Here is a 19,765-nt window from a genome sequence, read left to right as displayed (position 1 = left end):
AGAATCATGCACATTTTCCACCTCTGAGAAAGCCAAGTCCATCGTGACTGGCAATGACAGTTTGTTATGTCTTTTGTGTAAACTCAAAAAAGAGCAGTGAGGATTTGAGTTGTACTTCTAGTTTATTACCCAAACATCATAGCTGCCTGAGCTTCTGTTGAAGCGAACACCAGTGAAGCCCTGGCTGAAGTTTTGAGCCTCGTCTACTGGATAAGACTGGACAAGCCCCCTCACTCTAATCATTTAAGATGAAAGAGTCCTTGCTGCAGTTGATGGATGCAGACTAGGGTGTGGGGGGTAAGAGGATTAGCCTTTTTTAAGCCATTTTTAGACTTCAGTGATAAATAAGACTTTAAATCCAGCACAAGCCCCACTTTCTGCATTAATCCAGACTCCTGAATTAATTCTAATTCACAAATGCTGTGAATGTCTGTGGTAAATGTTACCACAGTAGTCTAGCATTAGCAGATACTACCCAGATTCCAAGCTTTATACCTTCTGCAAAGTTTTCATGTGGTCTAACTGCTGTATGAAAACCTAGAAGGTTCTGCCAGTTTCTTTGGTCCAGAATGCTTTGTGAAACTCCTCATGTATCCATCCACAAATATGACTTCCTGAACTTAAAAAGACTAAAAATAATGTCCATGTAAAGGTCCCAACTGACCAAAGCAACTTGGCAAGATATGACCAAATATAGGCTTTACTCCATTCCTACAAATGCTGATGGTGCAATGTTGAGACTTCTTGTCAGTCAATGCTTTTAAAATAAGTGTAGAGTTAAAAAGCTGGTCAGAGTAAGGTTATTACTGCAATTAATGCTATTAATAATAATAATAATAATAATAACAGTAATAATAATAATAGGTAGCTCAAAGTGGTTCACAGACAGGTGATAAAGTTTAACAGTAGATAAAGTTTTATTTTATTCTATTATAGTTACTGTTCGGTAACAGCAATATAAAGGAAAAAGGTAATCAAAAATGACAAAATAAAAATAATACAAAAAGAGAGGTAGAATTTTAATTAAACAATAAAGAGACGCTTTCAAATGTTTCTTAAAAGTGTGCTAAGTTTGACTGTCTAATAAAAGGTGAAACCGAGTTCCGAAATTTAGAAGCATCATGACGAAAAGCTCTCCACATTTTCTGTATTTCTGTAAGATATGCAGGTGCTTTAAAGTCATTTAGAGTCTTAAAAACTAGTAAAAAACTTTAAAATCTACCCTAAAAGATACCGGCAGTCAGTTCAGCTCTTCCAGAACGGGTGTGATATGAGCTCCCTTTTTTTTTTGCTGTTTTGTACAAGTTGTAGAGGACATACAGTTTTCTTTCTGCTTTTTAATGCTACTCTTACTGCTCTCGAAACCTTTCATAATGTTAAATGCATTATTACAAACTAATGAACCACAAGTGTTTTTTTAATATGCTGGCAGATGGTCAGTGTTGATATCTGAAGGAGAGGCAGTCATTAAAAAAGGCTGCAAGTCTAATATGGTTCCTTTAAAAAGCTACAATCTGGACACACAGTGAGTTTCCTGCAGTGCCTGCAGATGGTCAAATGTGTATCTTTCAAAAAACTTTCTCCACTGTGTGAGAGCTAACTTTTTCCTTAGCAGTGAATCCTGTATTTGTAAATTCCTTCCAACTCTCACATTTATATGTACACTCCAGTAATGAATGATTCATTGTGTTGGCGTCTGGCTCATTAGTAGCTTCTTTCGCACCATGTGAACACAATTAAGCAGCAAAGTCGCAGATCACATCATCTTGCAAAAATAACATTGTGACAATATCGTCAAGTCGTCAAAGCCTACGAAACATAGTGCTCTTCACTTGCACTGAACTGATCTCTACTGAATGGAGTTCATGGAAGTCACTGGATGATTACCTGTGAGCTATGCTCTACCTGGGCGATGACCTCAGGGTCCAGTGGCCGGTGGTTGCTGAAGCTTTTGGAGCGTCCAGCGGGGGCAGCCTTGCGGAACTGGGGGCTATCTACCTTGGCCTTGAGGGAGGAGTGGCGAGTGATGGAGTTAAGGACGCTGTGAGCGCTCACTGGCCGCTTGTCCGAGCCCTCTTTGGGAACCCCAGCTGTGGGCATGGAGGTGGCCCTCAGACCCCCCACAGCCCCAGACGAGGCCTCGCTAGGGGGCTCCACTGGTCGGAATGTTCTACGAATACCAGTTGCCTCTGGACGCTTCCTCATCCTGTTACAGTCAGCGTGAGAAAGAAGAGAGTAGGCAGACATGAGAATACAAATAGTTGCACTGCTGCAGAATCTTTCACACAGATTCACTCCCACAGTTTAGATACACACCATAACTCACAAACGACAAGACAACAGGATACAGCAGCTTTCATTAGGAACTTAAATACTGCATTGTCTTTTTCTGCTTTCCTCAGGTTTTCGTTTTCAGTTAACGAATGGGGTTTGATTAGCAAACAATATACACAACATACTGTTTGCTAATCAGTATCACAGCATTAGCCCTTCGAAATTTTGATATCTCATTTCTGAAAGAGCTTTGATTTGTTTTGACAATTTAAAAGGCAGGTTTTTTTCATTTTTCTTGCATTTTATCCTTTCACCTTTGGTTCAGTTATGTTTAAGTGCAATCATTATTAATGTTTACATGACCACTTTCCAACAACAGTTTTGTTACAGTGTCTTTAAAACACAAGATATATGTAGGCTAAATGAGCTCCATTCTGATTGGCTGCCCTGTATTGTGCATTGTCAAAAAAGCACCCTGAGCTGAAACACTCCTAATAACTTCAAAATGAACAGGCAGAGATTAAAAAAGCTAACAAATCTAACAAATAAATAATTTTGGAAAAATTAAAAACAGCCTGATCTTAGCCCATGTGCTTTTAATATATTGAGTATTTTAATGAACTGTAATATATCCCACTCATAAGATGTCACATTGTGCAGCATGTTATTTTCTCGTAAAGCACTAGCAATGATGTTTTGAAAATACAAAGTAGTTTCTCCACAGCCATACAGTATACAGGAGGCTCTTACTTGTTGAGGTTGGCTAGGTAGATGTCTGCCACATGGCCTCCAGTGGGAGAGCTGGCGCTGCCTCTGGTGGATACTTTCTCCTCCATGTTCTCATGGGATCCATCCAGGTCAGCTTTGGGGCTGCCTCTGCCTGTGTAACCATCCGCCCTGAGGCACAGACACAGCTACATTCAAAATAGTCATAGCAATGATGCACTACTTAAGGAAAGTATGCCAACAATATGTAACTATGTACATTTGTTTTGTACAGTCGTCTGAAAAGGTTTCAAATTACAGGTTGTTACCACATCCTCTACATGGAGCAAACTCAATTTCTATTTATTTGCGTTTGAGTTTAACACACTAGAAAAATAAAAAAACAAAAATATTAATAGGTTACATTCAACACATCACCACACCCATGAAAAAACCTTGTATTGTCTTTTTTTTATTATTTAAAAACATTTTCAAAATTTCATAATGAACAGACCAATAGAAATGGTCCAAAAATACTTTTTACTAGCCTGTTTACATTAACTTCCATAATAAGTTAAGAATGTTTTCCCATCTCCAGTAGAGTTACCATTTTGGAGATATGAAGTTTTGTTCTGACAGTGATAATATATTAGGGTTGTCTAAGTTAAATAATGTTTACATGATGGATTATTAAGCGAATTATTCATTCATTACATTTCCTAGTTGGACTGTTTGAACCATTCATAGTAGTCCAGACTGAAGCCCACATGCTTACACGCGGCGTGTTGCTATGATAGAACTTATGACTGTAGCCTGCTTGTTCACACAGAACTTTTTAATGGCTTTTAGAGGAACAACTTTGGCAAACTATGCTGGACAGTGATCACAGTGATCACATAACCTATGGCTAAATCAATGAGCAGCAAACTAACAAAAGTAATGTTAAAGTGGAAAGCTACATTTCCCCTTAAGAGCTCCATTATAACAAGAATACACAAGCTGTATGAGCGCAGGAGCAAGAGGGCCACAATCATGAAGGAGTCATCCACTGATCTGTGTATATATGATATATGCAGTAATTGGAACGTGCAGCCACAGCTGCCATGAACACAAATTAATGGGATTAATTATTTGAATTGTTTGACAGCCCTAATATAAATGCTACAATCACACTACTGAGTCCATTCACAACAACATATTAAAACAGCTTAATAAATGTAACTGTGGTTGGATCTGTAATTACAGATTCCATCATTGACTAATATGATCATCACTTGTCTCTACACTGTAACCTCCTTTAAACAAGTGTTAATCAAAACTCCACCAAACTCACAGTCCTGTTGAAACAGATTGAACCAGAGCTCTTACGTGTCCTGAACGACTATGTACTGGTGGGGAACCAGGCCATCAGCGCCGTTGTGCCGACCCTCCCACCAGTCGTCGGAGGCGCGGTGGTACAGCAGCAGGGAGGCGCCTTTCTTAAAAGACAGCTCACGGTTGGTGCGGCCTGAATAGTCAAAGCGGGCTATGGCCTCGATGGGGTCTGACTCTGAAACGTTCAAGGAGCCTTTGTTTCAGAGTCCAGAAATGCATTTGGAGAAGGAGCAGAAAATTACGGAAGACAGGACAGGATAAGAGAAGGAGACAGGAAGAGGGCAGGGAAAAAGGAGGAGACAAGGAGAAGGAAGGGTTACTGCTGAGGAAGCCAGGCAGGTTAGAGCACATACACCTCATCAACAGGCTGGGGTTGCAGTAGCCGTGCAGATTACTGGACAGACTGGAGCGCGACAGAGCATTTTCAGTAACAATGCATGTATGAGGATGTCTGCAGAAAAGATGGCAAAATTCTGCACAAATATTTGGTTCAAATGTCAATAGCCATGCAACAGAAACCTTATACATTATACATATGTATGCAACAGAAAATGGGTAAGTTTGCTTTATTTCACATGTTTAAGTTTTAAGTTAAGTACTCAGATTCAGTAAAGGGTCACAGAGAACACAAATATGTTTTAAATTTATTAACATTTTATGTTATGAACAAATAAATTTTACACAGAACATTTATATTTTATACTTAAGCTTTACTGCTGAACCTATACATCAAGGCCTAAATATTCTAGGCTGGAGTACCCAAATGTTTGTCTTGGGGGGGCCAAATCACTAAGTTTGTGGTGATAAAAAAGAAAGTAGTATAAGATTATATTTTGTTACCAAAGTACTTCAAAAATACAATTTCAAAAGGAAAACCAGAAGTTACTGAGTTATATATCATACAAAAATATGTTTGTTCTTTTATTTAGTGAAGGACTGAGGTTAAGGCAACATTCTGGCGGGCCAACTCAAATGACCACATAGGCAAAATTTTGGCAGCTTTGTTCTAGACTAATTAAGATTAAGGTTTATTTCAGGATATTAGTCTTTTAAATACAAAACAAGTAAAAACGTTCTGAGTTGTTTGTTTTGGAATATAGCTTCAAAAAGCCTTGTTTCTCCCATCATTAATCTGATCACTCACCATCATCGCTGTTGTGGATCTCTGATACAGTGTCAGGAGCTGGTTCGTCCACTAGGGGGGGCTCATTGTGTGGACTATCACTGTGTTGAAAACAACAGACATGGGCAGACAGTGAGAGAAACCTCAGTTAAAAGTAGGCAAAAATAGAAACTCATGAACATCAGCAACAATTCAGGTCCAACATCCTTCTGAGAGAACGTCTGTAAATCAGGTTCATTCATGTAATATGATCTGCAAGGCTTTGGCCAAAGCAATAGGAACAGAATGAGAAGGAAATCTAGTTTATGCCAGGGAAAATCCCTCTGGGACAGAGTCCAGGGCTCTCCTGAGGGATGGTTACTGTGGAGCATTTATAGCCTACAGTGGTTCTACTTTTTCCATCTCTCTCGCCTTCTCTCTCTGAGGTTCAAACAGCTTTTTGTTGTTGCTGCTTTGAAATGAGAGGGGACGCAGGACTCAGATAAGAGAATCAAAGCTGAGTCCGGCTGCAGCCGGTGACTCTGAACTGACCCTGCTCCTACATAGCCGCTGGGAACAACACTGTAGGATGGACTGAACAATGGGAAAACTCTTCACTACTGTGCTTTTCTGACAGCATGGACAAACCTCATTTCATCACACCTCATATCGTTACACAAGTGTAATGTAAAGTGGCCATATGGCAAAAACACAATGATCATGAAACTTAAAGATGTTTTCACGATGCCTGAGATCATTTCATTTTTCTAAGGTTTACAGACAAAATGTGATATTTTAAAAGAGACCATCACACATTTTATTTCCTTCCCCTAAAAGTCGCAGTTCTATGTACTGAATACAGTCATTATTCTTTACATGAAGATTTTGCAACCTCTCCTTAGAATGTGCCTTTAAGACTAAACTATGTAAATGAGTCCATAAAACATAATCGAAAATGCCTGTTTCTCTCTCATTTTGTATAAATTTCATGATAAATGAACCAAAATAAATGGCCCAAAATGAATTGGAAAAAAGTCTGGTTATATTAACTTACACTCTCCTGTAAGGTTACAAGGTTTTGTCCAGCAGTGATATGTATTTGGTTGTTGTTTACATGCTCCCTTTTTTATGATACATGTAGTTGATCTAGAAGTGAGTGTTGAATGTTCTAGAAATGCTGATGATACTCATGATATACTTAGAACAGTGCACTGCAATGTAATTTATTACCATAATATAGCACCATACTACCCAGCCCTCTGAGAGACTATTCAAAGTACAGAGGGTTGAAAATTCTGCAGTCCATGCAATTCACAGGCCATATAATTTAAATCAGGGCTGTCCAGACCGAGGTCTGGGAGTCAAATTAGGCCTAAGATGATGTCTTGTTTGGCCTGACAGACTTAGAAGATGACAATAAAATGCATTACATGTAGCCAGTGCATCGTATGGAGTTTTTATATGAGGAGTTTCCTGCAATTTTATGTCCATTGGCTCACTTTTCTGATTCCCCGCTGGGCTGTGCTCCTCATCTGCACTATTCCAAGGCAGTCTTACCATTTGAGCTCCCATAGGTCAGCCATGCAAAACATTATCCCCCATTACATTCAACGTCATAACACTAAAAATCATTTCCTTACAGACTCTGTGGAGAGTCATTAGAGGCTGGGCTGAGTAGGTGTACAGTCTGCTACCTTGTCCCATATTATCCCTCTATTCTAGTGCCACGTGATTTACTAAGCAGAATGCCAAAGCTAATAAAAGGCTGGGTTTCATAAGAAGAGAACCAGAGAACAAGTGAGGGTGGATGGAGATGGCTGGATGAAGTGCTAATCAGGTCTGTGGGACTACAGAGTGCTCTAAAACGTTTCTTGGCCAAGCCTGCATGCATGGCCACTTTGTTGGAAGGACAGCATCTCGTAGATTGACTGGAGAAATCAGCACTGGTGTGTATGTGAGTGTGTCACTTTTTGGGAATTAAAAAAACAAACAAACCACAATTATACTTTTTGTGTGCACATGCACCTCAAAGCTTTTTCTGTACAACTATCCTGAAGGCTTCATGGCCCAGACCAAATGAGTCCCGTCCAAACAAAAGCTAATCGTTTCAAGTCAGTATCTAACTAATGTGCTCCACAGTGTATCAAAATTTAAATGGTTTTTCAGTACTACAACGTGGTAAACAATTCCACATTCTGATATGTGTAATACTCCAGTGCTTTATTTAAATTAGCTAAAACTATGTTGATATTGTATATGAACTTCAAGTTAGCCCTGTTCAGGCCATACATGTTTGTTAACTTAAGAATTAACAAATATATCACTGCTGTTGGAACGAACCTCATATTTCCAAAATGATAAGTTTACAGGAGAAGGAAAAAAAACAACAAAAAAAACCACACACTTTACTTTTAATGTAAGTCAGTGGAATCAGATTTTTTTCTAAGTAATTTTGAGCCATTTTCGTTGGTCCATTCATTAAGAAATGTGCACAATGTAAAGGGCAACAGGCATTTTCAAATTACGCCAAAAACTAAAAGATATGAGGTTTTGTTGTGACAGCAGCAATGTAATATGGGATAAATGTAAGTAGACTGCATTACACTACTTTCATCTCTGTTGCATTAGCCGGTGTTTTCATTCAATAAAGCCTAAAGCCTTGGATTATATAAAATGCAGTGCTTTGTTTATTGTTTATGTGGGCCATTTGTTTGTCAGCAATCAATCACTGACTAATGACGGTCAGTTATCGGTTAAGAGAATTTGCCAAAACTTACATCCCTGTACTGTGTTATGATCATTTGTTGACTTATGCAGAAACAGTTATTAACTGCTTCCTTTTTCTATAAATTATTATTGAGATATTTAACTAAAATATTTATAACATGCAAATAAGACCAAAAATAATAGACATTATAATTAAAATGCTATACTGAATGTGTTGTAACATTTCTTGTTAGTAAATCTTGACAATACGATAATTCTAATTGTAAGCCACTTTGTAGGAGGTTCAGATGTCTTAATTTTTTGCCAAATATCAATTAAAGCATGCTTTTATGCTTTTTGTGGTCTTATATATCACTGTAAACCTCTGTCTCCAACACTCTGCATGAGCATCTTAAACAGATCTCTCACAAGCTGTCCTGCACTTACAATCATGAGTCAGCACTCTGAGTCCAGTTCCCCACACAGCTCACAGCCATTAAAAAGCAGTAGGGGTCTGTTCTCTTAGCACTTGGCCTCCAGTTGTAAGGCTGACCTTTTTAAAGGACACTCCTAAATAATAATAATGAGGCTGGGCCAACAGAGGCAGTTCTGGCCTCCATCACCGAAATGTCTAAGCAAGCGGATTTAGTGTGAAGGAGAAAACAGACACGCTGAGGATCATGGCTACATCTGGGCTTCTGACCACTATAATGTCCACTAGTGTGTGGAAGATAAGTGTCAGAGATAAGCTTTAAATGGATATGGCTTTCTTTAAGGCTCAGGGGCATCATACTGTGCTTTTACTCAGTCATCTTTAAAACCTGTTCAATTACCAAGTCAGCCCATCCTGTTTTAAATTATATCAAGCTAAGCCACATACTGAAGCCAACTCAAATAGTGTTGTTCATATCCACAGTACATTAGGCATTTGAGGTAGACACTGCCTTCAGGACCAGTCCTAAGAAAACAGTAGCAGGGCTGTATGATATACACAAAATGCCATATTGAGAATACACTTAACAGTGAAATGCTTTGCTCTGGTGAACTCTAAATACGCACTGGTTAAAGACTGGCCTGTGCTATTTTTGGCAGACATTACTTGCGTTTGTTAGATCATATGAGTTTCATTAAAACGCCCACAGAGCACTCCTGAATGAACATGTGACGACAGGATGCTCGCAGCACACAATGAAATAGTTAGCAGCTTGTTTAAGTGCTCACAAATATCAGTTCAACAAAGACTACTAAGGAAAGATCTTAAGCACTATTGGAGTTGTTTTCCTTTTACCAGAGGCAGTTCTGTAATGTCATTTGTGGGCTTTTTATTGAATGGATAATTTGTGGGGAATAAAGTATCTGTGAAAGTAAGCAGAAACTTATTTTTAAACATCACAGCCTGGATATTCACATCAGCACTATGCGACAGATGCTTATCCCATGGCTGTGTTTGGTAGCAGGTTTTGTTATTATGTTACTGTGAAGTGGACTGGAACAGGACTACGATTACTGAATTCAGCAAATTAGAGAAGGCAATTTACTTCAGAATTATTACTTCTCAGAGCTGTAAAAACATGCAGAATCGTAACGGATTAATATCACAGATCTTTCTGGTAACGGCCTGAATTCCAGTTAAGATGAATTCAGCCTATAACGTCTGACTATCTGATCCTGAAATACTCACCAGTATTCTTCTGTAGCTCCTCCACGTTCGTAGATGGGTCCCTCTAGCTCACGGGGTCCAGGAAAGATGATATCATGGTGGATGATGATAGTCTTGATCAGCTCGTTGACATGGGCCTGGCAGGAGACCTGGTCATGGCCCTCGGGGACCGACATGAGCGTAGGACCAAAGCAGATAGCCAGGTTATAGGGGTCCATCATGTTGTCCTCACTGTACTGGGACAGACTGCAGAAGATAGATAGATAGAAAGATGGAGGGACAGACAGACAGAGTTTATCTTGAGTTCAATAGCATTCAATTCAATTCTTTGAGGACATTAGCATTTGCATAATGCACTCATATTCCATTCTGATTTGATTTCCTGTGATATATTTTACAGTTTATATTACATTAAGAAATAAAAAACTGGTGAGACGGCTCAATAAAGCTAATAAATACGCTCAACAATAAAGACATCAGAAGCAATATCAATCATTTGTTAGGAAAGATGCATGACTTATCATCCAAATGACACTGTTCACAGCCCAAATAATGCATAAAGCAGCACAGGACTCAGAATTCACACCCGCTTTCATCCACCAAAACTTTTCTGTGGGAGTTCATTTGGGTTTATGATGAAACAGCCTAGTATGTGTGGCTGTCCTTGGGGAAATTACACTCTTTTACCCCTTCTCTTTCTAATCCACAGTACATGATAGAGTTACAGAGATCTGTGATAAGTCCATGAGTCAGCCAGCATTTCAGAGGAGCTGTGAGAGACAGGCGGCGGGGTGGAGGGTAAGCCCCAGGGCAAAGATACAGGGGCAGAGAGGTCACAGTTTCCACATGGAGGAGCCCCAAACTGGATTTATGGGAACAGTCCATTACAAACAGCTAGCCACAACTGTGCCTGTGGCTCCAGTTACCCTCAATCCCTCTGTTTGACTACTCTTGCATTCTTTTTCTCATCCCACAGTAGGGCACTTTTTGCAGTAGAGCTACATACGCTTGGTGTTAATTATAGGAAAGCGTACTTTAAAGCATGTGCATTTCTATAGGGTAGCTACTTCACAGGCCCAGCTGGTGGGGCTGAACTAGTGGGAAAGAAAAGTTACATTTATATATTTTAGACTTGAGCTAAAATGTACCTCAATATATATATATATATATATATATAAAGTTATAAAATACCACTTCTCTACTTTTAAATGAGGTTATAATAGTATTTCCCTAATGTCAATCAACAGATATTCTAGTTAAATCTAAAACATTTGCAATCATTGGTGTAAAGGTTATCACTTATATGACTAACATTAACTGGCTAGCTTGTTTCTACCAATACTCACTTTCATGGAGGTGTCATATTTGTTGTTCATTGTGTAACTTGAACGCACTCAGGTTAAAAACAATGCAATTTTGAGCTCCAGGCTTCTGAATTAAGTCATACACATCAAAATTACTCCCGATTTGAGCTAATTCTCTCTCAAGCAATGGGATAGGTGTGCTTAAAGGGAGAATTTCAGTATTCTGGTTAGCGCTGCACCTTATGGACAAACCACAGTAAGGCAATCGTATTGCTACATTATACCTTAAAACACAAATTTAGTCCATAAACATTCCATCCACAGCTTTAAGGTGAACAAATGTAATTGTAGCACCAGCCTTCCATGCATAAACTGGCATCCCTCACAAAACATGAATGGGCACATTACCTGCCGTGCTTAAACGGGGTGCTGGAGAATTGTGCTACGAACTAGTATCCTAGGATCCTCAGTCTGTCAGCGTAAAGAGAAGCCTGCAATCCACATTAGCTCTATGCAATCTGCCTAACCTTCCCCATGCAGCCCACAGCCCACACCCCACAACAGCATCTTTAATTTGCAATGGCTAGTGGGTGTGATCATACGATGGTATAACGCACGTGATATCACAAGCTTCATTTGCATACTCCAGACTTATGTGATATCAGTACTGCAAAGGCACAAACGACCACGACCAATAAACAGTGCAGTCCAGAGTAAAGAAAAGCAGAAACAGACAGGGACAGATAATGCTTGAGAAACTCATTCTGGCACCTCTGCGGACTTTTATAGTAGTGGAAAGATCTATCGGCCTGGAGTGAACAGAGGAGTCATTCAGCAGGGACTAACAGACGACTGACATGGGAACATTAACGGCAACCTGATGGCAACACCATACTGTCCCTCTCTCTCTCTGGCTTTAAAATCTGGGCTGGAAGGTCTTCTGTCAAAGAGGGGAACCATACACACTGGTGTGCACGCACACACCATTAGCCAGGGAAAAGTAAAACCGTGTTGTGGTCTGGAGGGTCTTTCAAAAAGACCACAGAGACGAGGAAAGCAGAAAAAAACCCACCCAAAAGCAGAAAAGCAGGGACTGGATTGGAAACATTACAAAGGGCTGGTGTTGGCACCTAAGCCTCCGACCTGGGTTCCGTTTCTTCAAGAAACGCTGTAGTGAACTGTACGTTAAAAAGGTCTTGTAAAACGGTAAGTTTAGAAGGCAAATACATTTACTGTCTGAAAGTGAGGCTAAGATTTAGCCGTGGTCTACCAGGAAAAGCTCACTGAATTTAACAGTCCCACTGGAACTGAGCTCTGGTTTCACCTCTAAATCACAGATAAACAGCAGACATGAATGGTGACTTGACTGGCCAAATCGTTCTATAGCACTCACAGCTTTTGAATTTGGCCCACATGTATTCAATATCTGAGAGTAATACTGCTCCACATTTAGTCTACATAACATTCATCATTCAGATATCCAAATAAAGAACTGGTCCTAAATCAATACTCACTGGCTGAGGAAAGCAAACAGGTATCTCATGATGACCAGCGTGCTGCTGGGGAGAGTCAGCAGGACCTTGCGGATATGAGCGGCTCTCTCCTGGAGGTTCTCCATGGCTGCAAGAATATAATTTTTAGAGCATTAAAAGGGCCCATATCATACATTTTCTTGTTTGTCTGCTTTCTTCCTCTGAGGTCCAGTTAGGATGTTTTGCATAATTCATTTTTACATGATCTTTTTTCATTCTCTCTTTAGCCCATAGAATGAAAAATGTTTTCGTTACTATGCCTTTAAGATCAATATACAAAAATGACCTTTTCTGATTGGCTGCTCTGTATCGTGCATCGTGCCTTACAAAAAAAAAAAATGAATAGCCTACGAAGCCCCACTGGTGACATCCCGTATAAATAAAAATTAAGCATAGCCACAACTTAGTAAGGCATGAGAGCATGATAATTAAGTCGTGGCCACGACTCAGTAAGGCATGATCTCTTTCCCAAGCCTAACCAAGTCATGGCCACGACTTAATTATCTCATTCCTGCGCCTTACTAAGTCGTTGCCACGCATTAGGATCTCGTTTCCACGTGTTAATAGTGCGTGGCCACGCATTGTTTTTATTTATATGGGATGTCACCAGCAGGGCTCTATTATAGCCAGGTATATAAATCTGTTGGTTTTGGGAGATCACAAGCTGTTTTTGCAGTATAGTTTCTACATATGAACCTTACAAACAAGTGAGTAAACACTGTGTTTACTTTAATGTAGCGTTTACATGTTGGCGCTGAATAAAATGAGTGCAACATAGTGGTACACAACCGGCGGCATTCGCCATGCAAGCTTTGACTGGAGATCAGGAGAGAGCTATACAACCGTGTACTATTCATTTAAGGAAGAAAAAGTTGGGAGGATGCTGTGTACTCTCATTTTCTGTTGTATAACACTGGGTTTGTCTGGACCTCATCAGTGAGACATTTGGCATCCATGGCTCCAAAAACTGAACATTTTATTAACTTGTAAATGGCAGGAGTATGGAAAAACTCTTGACACTCTTGCTGCTGGCAGATTTTCCATCGCAGCTCATTGAAAAATCAATTCAGTTCGCCACTGTCTGTTTACTGCCAACATGTGAACACAGCATAACAATATTTGAATATTTCTAAATTTTTTAGTTAAAAAAACAAGTGACAATTAGATTTTCCATGACACGGACCCTTAAACACAAAATGCTAATAGAATACTTGGAACATAAGTTCAAAAAGACACACTAGCGCACTAGGAGCTTAAATAAAGCAGGGGCCATTAGTTCCAGAACAATTTAGAAATTTCTCCACTCAACCACAACTACTAAACAGTGTTTGAGCAAGGAAATCGCCAAACTCTGTTGGAACTGATGACTCCTGATTAAGACTGTAGTGAGCAGGTTCAGACGATGAGGTGATCGTAGTGCACACTCACAGACACAGGACATGAGGTCATGGAAGACTTCCTTTGGGAAGAGGGCATTCTCCAGGCCTCTGAAGTAGAGTTTGAGAACGCCAGCGATGGAGTCCATGTCATGATCGTTCTGATCTCCAGCCAAGGGATCCTCACCTGTGAGAGACAGACATACAGAAACGTTAAAGAAAGAAAGAAAGAAAGAAAGACAGATAAAAAGAAAGAAAGAAAGTAAAACAGAACAGGGGAGAATGAGGCAGCAAAAATATCAGAGAAAAAACGCTGATGTTCATTTTGGCAACTGAACAGTGCATCATTCATTTCACAGTGCTGAGGGGTACTGAAAATAAAACATTTAGAAGATGGAAATGTATTAGATTAGGTTATCTTACCCCTCTCAAAGGCATTCTTAATGTCATTGACCTCCACTTGTGAGCCAGACACCCTAAAGATACCCTCATGATGCAGGCCTGTAGACAAGCGGACTCCATGTTAATTTTCCATTCGATCAAGAAAAACTGAAAACAACAGACTTTAAAAAAGCATATTCATTTCCTTCACTTGGCTCTTTATGTTTCTGTTGAAAGGACCCAGATCCTTGATTTTCTTATATTTTCTCTTTTCCTTTCAGATCCAACCTCTCTTCACCCCATAGAATTAAACAGGCTGTTTTTGTTATTGTGCCTTTAAGGTATAAGACATGATAAATGATCTCTATTCTGATTGGCTGCCCCTGTATTGTGCCTCATTCAGAAAGCATTTGGTGGTGAAACACTGCTTAGAACTTCAGCATGAATGGACGGAGCTAGACTGCTGAAGGCTAAGTAGGTGGATATTTGTAAATAAGTTGGTGCTTGTGACATCTCAGAAACACTCAAAACGGTGTTTTTGTTTTTGTTTCCAGATACAGACCATAAGGACAGGGGAGTGAATGGTATGTTTTGAATTTTGAATTTATTTAAGTAAGGAAATTTGGTTTTCCATGAAATGGGCCCCTAATTCAGGTACGTTTTATTTGTATGGTGCTTTTCAGAGACATTTCTGTTTTAAAGGGGTATCCACCCTCCTTCGGGCTGCAGAGGATAGTGAAATTATTACATAATTTTACAGGTAAGAATAAATAAAAGCACTCCGTTCATACAGAAGAAGGTCCATGATATAAATAACTGTAACTAAAATTCTTTATAAGACCTAACAGATAACTGATTGTGTTGGACTCACACAAGATATCAGATAAACCTACCAGGTAGGTAAACAGTCCAAGATCACAGGTCTTGTAGGGTTAGCAGTCATAAAACTAATTAGCCATAATAACAGTAGCTCAAGAGGTATTAGAATAACTAGGTAGATATTCATTAAAATCTCATTTAAGGGCTTGTTTCCCAGACATGGATTAAGCTTGGTCTTAAATTAAATTAAATTAGGGTGCCAAAGGTTAATCAATATTGGTCATTTGTTTTGGTCTAGATGTAGGCTTGTTCTGTGTCTGGGAAACTGGTCCTTAGTGTTGTGACTGTACTACATTTCATAAATAAAATTTATGGGCTACAATATGAAACAGTTCTGCTAACAAAATAGGGCTGACTCGCTGATTAATGAACCGAACAGAACATTTCATTCACTCGGGAAGGGGGAGAGTCAAGAGTTGTAGTGTTTATGGCAAAGAGCTGGAGAGAGAGAGAGAGAGAGAGAGACTGAGATTACCATGTCGGCTGATGAAGCGAATACAGCTCTCTACCATCAGCGGAATGACTTGGCTGGAGTCCTACAAGAGTAAAAGAGGAAAAAGAGTAGAAACAGTTAAAAGAAAAGAAAAAAAAAAAACAAATAACAAAAACAGGGGTGGTCAGGATGATGGGTGGGGAGTGAAATCCCAGGATGTTTAGATAAATCTTTATGAACAAGGGTCCTTGTTCAAGCGCTGGGGATTGTACAAGTAATAATATTTGCGAAGAGATGGAGGCTCGAGACAGGAGGGGGGGAAAAAAAGCCCAGCACACTGAGAGCCATGGGGGAGAGAGGGGCTACGGAACACGGCGGTTGCTAGGAGACAGCTTCTTTCACCGCTTTCTTTTGTTTGTTTGGGTGAAACGGAAATGGCTGAGCGAGGCGGAATTTGGGCCACGGTGCAGGAGCTGCATTCAGCTGGGTGGGGATCACACCAATATGCATGTACATAAGAGAGCTGTGATGATTAATTCATTAAACTCGATTTAATGATTGAGAAAACATGCCTTCTTGATAAACTGTCAATGGATAGTTGATAATTTGGCATGGTAATGTGTGCCCTTGTATTGGTCTCTCTTATAGGTAGAAACAAAGCCTGATGGAGACACCCTTTTATATGCACCTTTATATGCCTTTTATTTCCCACATGGAAATTTGGAATCTTTAAAGGGCCCACATCTTACATTTTTGTTGTATTCTATTTTTTGTGGTCTATTTCTCAGAATTAAATGTTTTTTGTTACTATGGCTTTAACGGTAGTATAAGATAAATGCCCTCTGTTGTGACTAGCTGTCCCATACTGTACACTAGTTAAAAGCACTTCTTAAAACTTCAATACGAATAGGCGGGGCTAAACGGTGACATCACAAAAATGGTGAATTCAACATGGGGTGTTTTTGCAGCATAGCTTCTATATATGGATTGTATGGACTGACACGTTTTGTTTACATATTACTTCAAACTCTTATTTTTTAAAAAGCGGCCCTTTAAAATGCTATGTATGGTTTATTACTGGTCAGCCCTTTTTATTGGCCTTTTGTAAAATCTCTGATTACTCAATTAATCATCAAAATCATATCTGTGATAATGCACAATTCTACATTAGGGAATGCAATTAAACCAAATTAGGGCTACAGTGCAATGCATTCATCTCCTCGCTAGGTGGCGACAGGAACACTGTACAGTTTAAAATGAAAAGTGCAAATGGAGGATTTTATACATTTTTTTGTTCATCCTTTCTCCACTGTGGGTTAGAATGTCTGCGACGGAGAGGCGAGTTTTAGGTGGAAAAAGGGGACATGCTAAATTTATCCCGCAGGCCCAGGCGAAGATTACAGGGAGGCAGTGCCAGGAAAAAAAAGAAGGTGGCGAAGAAGCTCGGCATGGACACAGAGAGTGCTTAACACCTCAGCTCCCCTTAGAATCACACTAGTGAATGGGTCTCTAAGGACTGTTTGCATGGTAACAAGCTTTTGATACTACACCCAGTGGTACAGGAGGTGTAACAGTATGAGTCTGGATAAAGGGAATGGTAAGGGGAGGATTTCACATGTTTTGAGATACTAATAGAGATGAGAGACGTAAAAAGAAAAAAAAAAAAAGCGAACCAGGTGGGCACAGTGGGGCACGTGATCGGTGTAGCAAACACACACAATAGCACAATCCCACAGGGGAGATGGAAATTACCTGTTTCCGCACAGTTGAGTTCCTCCGTCCACTGATGTTCATGAAAAGAGAGAGAGAGAAAAAAGCAAACTATCATTACATGATGACTATCATTTTCACCCCAAAACTGTGTCTATTTTGCCATATGCAGCCCAGCATCCACACTCAGCCTGCAGCCATTAGACCATTACAAATTACTCTCCAGAGGAGGGCCCTGTTTTTACAACCTACCCACTGACAAAAATAATAATAATATAAGGAAAAAATTCTGAGGCCTTGTCCTATTTCTCTACTAGCCTTTGCACTAGTCAACCACCTCCAGCCTCAATAAGTAAGTAGCCTGCTTTGAATAAATCATGATTACGTCTAGACGAGATATCCATCCACAGAATAGGTCTTGAAACATCTGGCTCCTATTGTGCTAGTACTATGCTTCATTAGTCTGCTTCCACAATACATACCTGGCAAGGCAGTAGTCAGTCTTCTGACCTGAAGGAAAAGAAAGAGATATTGTATTAATAATAAAAATAATGAATACAATTGTATACATTTAGCACCTTTTAAACAAAGGCTTACAACGTGCTTTGCAGGGAAATTGTAGCTAACATGGACATCAGTTAGTTGGTGTAACAGGCAGTTCTCCTCCAAGCGTGCTTAGCAGTATAATACTGAGCAAAAGTCAGAGGCCAGAAAGGCAATTTGGGCATTTATGGACATTAACAGACATTAAGTAAAAGTTATTCGTTTTTCAGCGTCAGGAAATCAGCAGAAAAATATATATTGAACAGAAACCTACACTAAGGCCTTCAACATTAAGTACAACATTACATGTATCAGTGTTTTATTTGTCTTCCTTTTACTCTTGAGCACCATTAACTCTTCCCAAAGGTGTCACTGACATTATGTTCTCACTGAAAGAGACATTAACATTTACAAAAGCAACTACCCAAACACAAGTTAACTGCCTTTAAATCTCTCATGTCTTCGCATCTTAAATGGCCAAAAGAGATATTTCTGAGCAGATAAGATGCAGGATAATTTACTTGCCTAAGGAAGGGCAAAGAAAAATAAGTGAAAACAGGAGTTTCCATGCTGAAAATAAAAAAATTACGAAAACATAAAGAGGAAAAAGAGATTCCTAACAACCATGCAAGACCTGACAGACCACAAAACTGCCCCCATCAGAGATACTATTTGAGAGAGAGGAGAAAATCAAGCTCTACTCTTGTTGCAGATCTGAAGAGAAGGCAACTCAACGCTATGGGTCTAAAATGGTTTGGAGCCGTCGAGAAGCTCTTACTGAGAAAAGAAAATGCAACCAACTTCTAAGACTGAACTTCGGAGGCATCTTCAAAGAAGCAGATCTCTTTGCAAAACTGAAAGCAAGTCTCTCGAAAAGAACAGAAGCTGTAATAAAGGTAAAGGGTGGACACACTAAATACCAAACATGATGATATTATATTTAGTTGTCGAGGCTTCTCTGTAATTTTCTGTCAAATATGTGTTTTCTACTATTCCTCACACTGAAAAATGAATAACTTGATTGTTGTTTTGACTAGAAATGACATAAACGAAAGGGTGGTCTCTGACTTTTACATAGTCTTGTACATAAATGTTTTGCTAAGGCAGATAAAAACAAGACCATAAAGACATTGCAAATCTAATATAATAAAAGAACAGTAGCCTGGATGTAGGAGGATATGACCACAGCTGGAGAGAAAAGTGAGGCAGAGGAATTTGTGAATTTGTGGGGATGGGGGGGTCTCATAACCACTAAAGCCACCCTAACCTCCTACACACAAACACGGTACACATCTGCATGGAGCCATGAGGGCACACACATCCTCACTCTCACCCCCTCCCAAACTGCAGTACATCTGCTAACCAAGCACGCACACACACACACACACGTGTGCATACACACTCCCCTGCCAACCTTTTACATAGTGAGGAAACAATTCAGTGACGCCACAGTGAGCTGATTCCTCTTAAATTAGAATGTGACCATAATACACACATACAAACGCAGGACGCATTAACACACAACAACAAACATCAAGAGAATGAAAGCGCCACCTAAACATAAAACTGCCTCCCTCCTCTGACACGCTGCATCAATTAAAGCAGCGCCTGCTGATTCTCTGGCAGCTGGAGGACCTAAATGATCCAAAGTGACCTACAGTCCAGCTCTAACATAATGACCACCATTACCATCTTCATTTGTTCAGCCACAAACAATACAGTGTTCTGAACTGCATAGAGCCATTAGACACCGGAGGAAAATAGCAGGGATGGTTTTTCCATGTGT

The 19,765-nt window shown here is 39.7% G+C and overlaps 1 protein-coding gene across 2 annotated transcripts in view; it reads right to left on the bottom strand.

Annotated features, from left to right (window-relative positions):
• The window catches only part of srgap2 (SLIT-ROBO Rho GTPase activating protein 2), a 137,437-nt gene that overhangs the window by 4,803 nt on the left and 112,869 nt on the right, over positions 1-19,765 (bottom strand). The window contains exons 12-22 of one of the 2 annotated variants that reach the window (XM_036559763.1): positions 17,919-17,946; positions 17,479-17,509; positions 15,769-15,829; positions 14,457-14,534; positions 14,086-14,220; positions 12,640-12,745; positions 9,843-10,067; positions 5,498-5,577; positions 4,348-4,546; positions 3,025-3,171; positions 1,888-2,206 (exon numbers count right to left, since the gene is read on the bottom strand). In XM_036559763.1, the coding sequence (XP_036415656.1) occupies positions 1,888-2,206; positions 3,025-3,171; positions 4,348-4,546; positions 5,498-5,577; positions 9,843-10,067; positions 12,640-12,745; positions 14,086-14,220; positions 14,457-14,534; positions 15,769-15,829; positions 17,479-17,509; positions 17,919-17,946 (1,409 nt within the window). The remainder of the gene's footprint in view (positions 1-1,887; positions 2,207-3,024; positions 3,172-4,347; positions 4,547-5,497; positions 5,578-9,842; positions 10,068-12,639; positions 12,746-14,085; positions 14,221-14,456; positions 14,535-15,768; positions 15,830-17,478; positions 17,510-17,918; positions 17,947-19,765) is intronic. The other variant, XM_036559764.1, reaches the window with a different exon arrangement.

The sequence above is a fragment of the Colossoma macropomum genome, unplaced genomic scaffold, assembly GCF_904425465.1.
Source record: "Colossoma macropomum unplaced genomic scaffold, Colossoma_macropomum, whole genome shotgun sequence".
Lineage (NCBI taxonomy): Eukaryota > Metazoa > Chordata > Actinopteri > Characiformes > Serrasalmidae > Colossoma > Colossoma macropomum.
The sequence above is the reverse complement of the archived record's forward strand: the minus strand, read 5'-3'. Positions and strand labels throughout refer to the sequence as shown.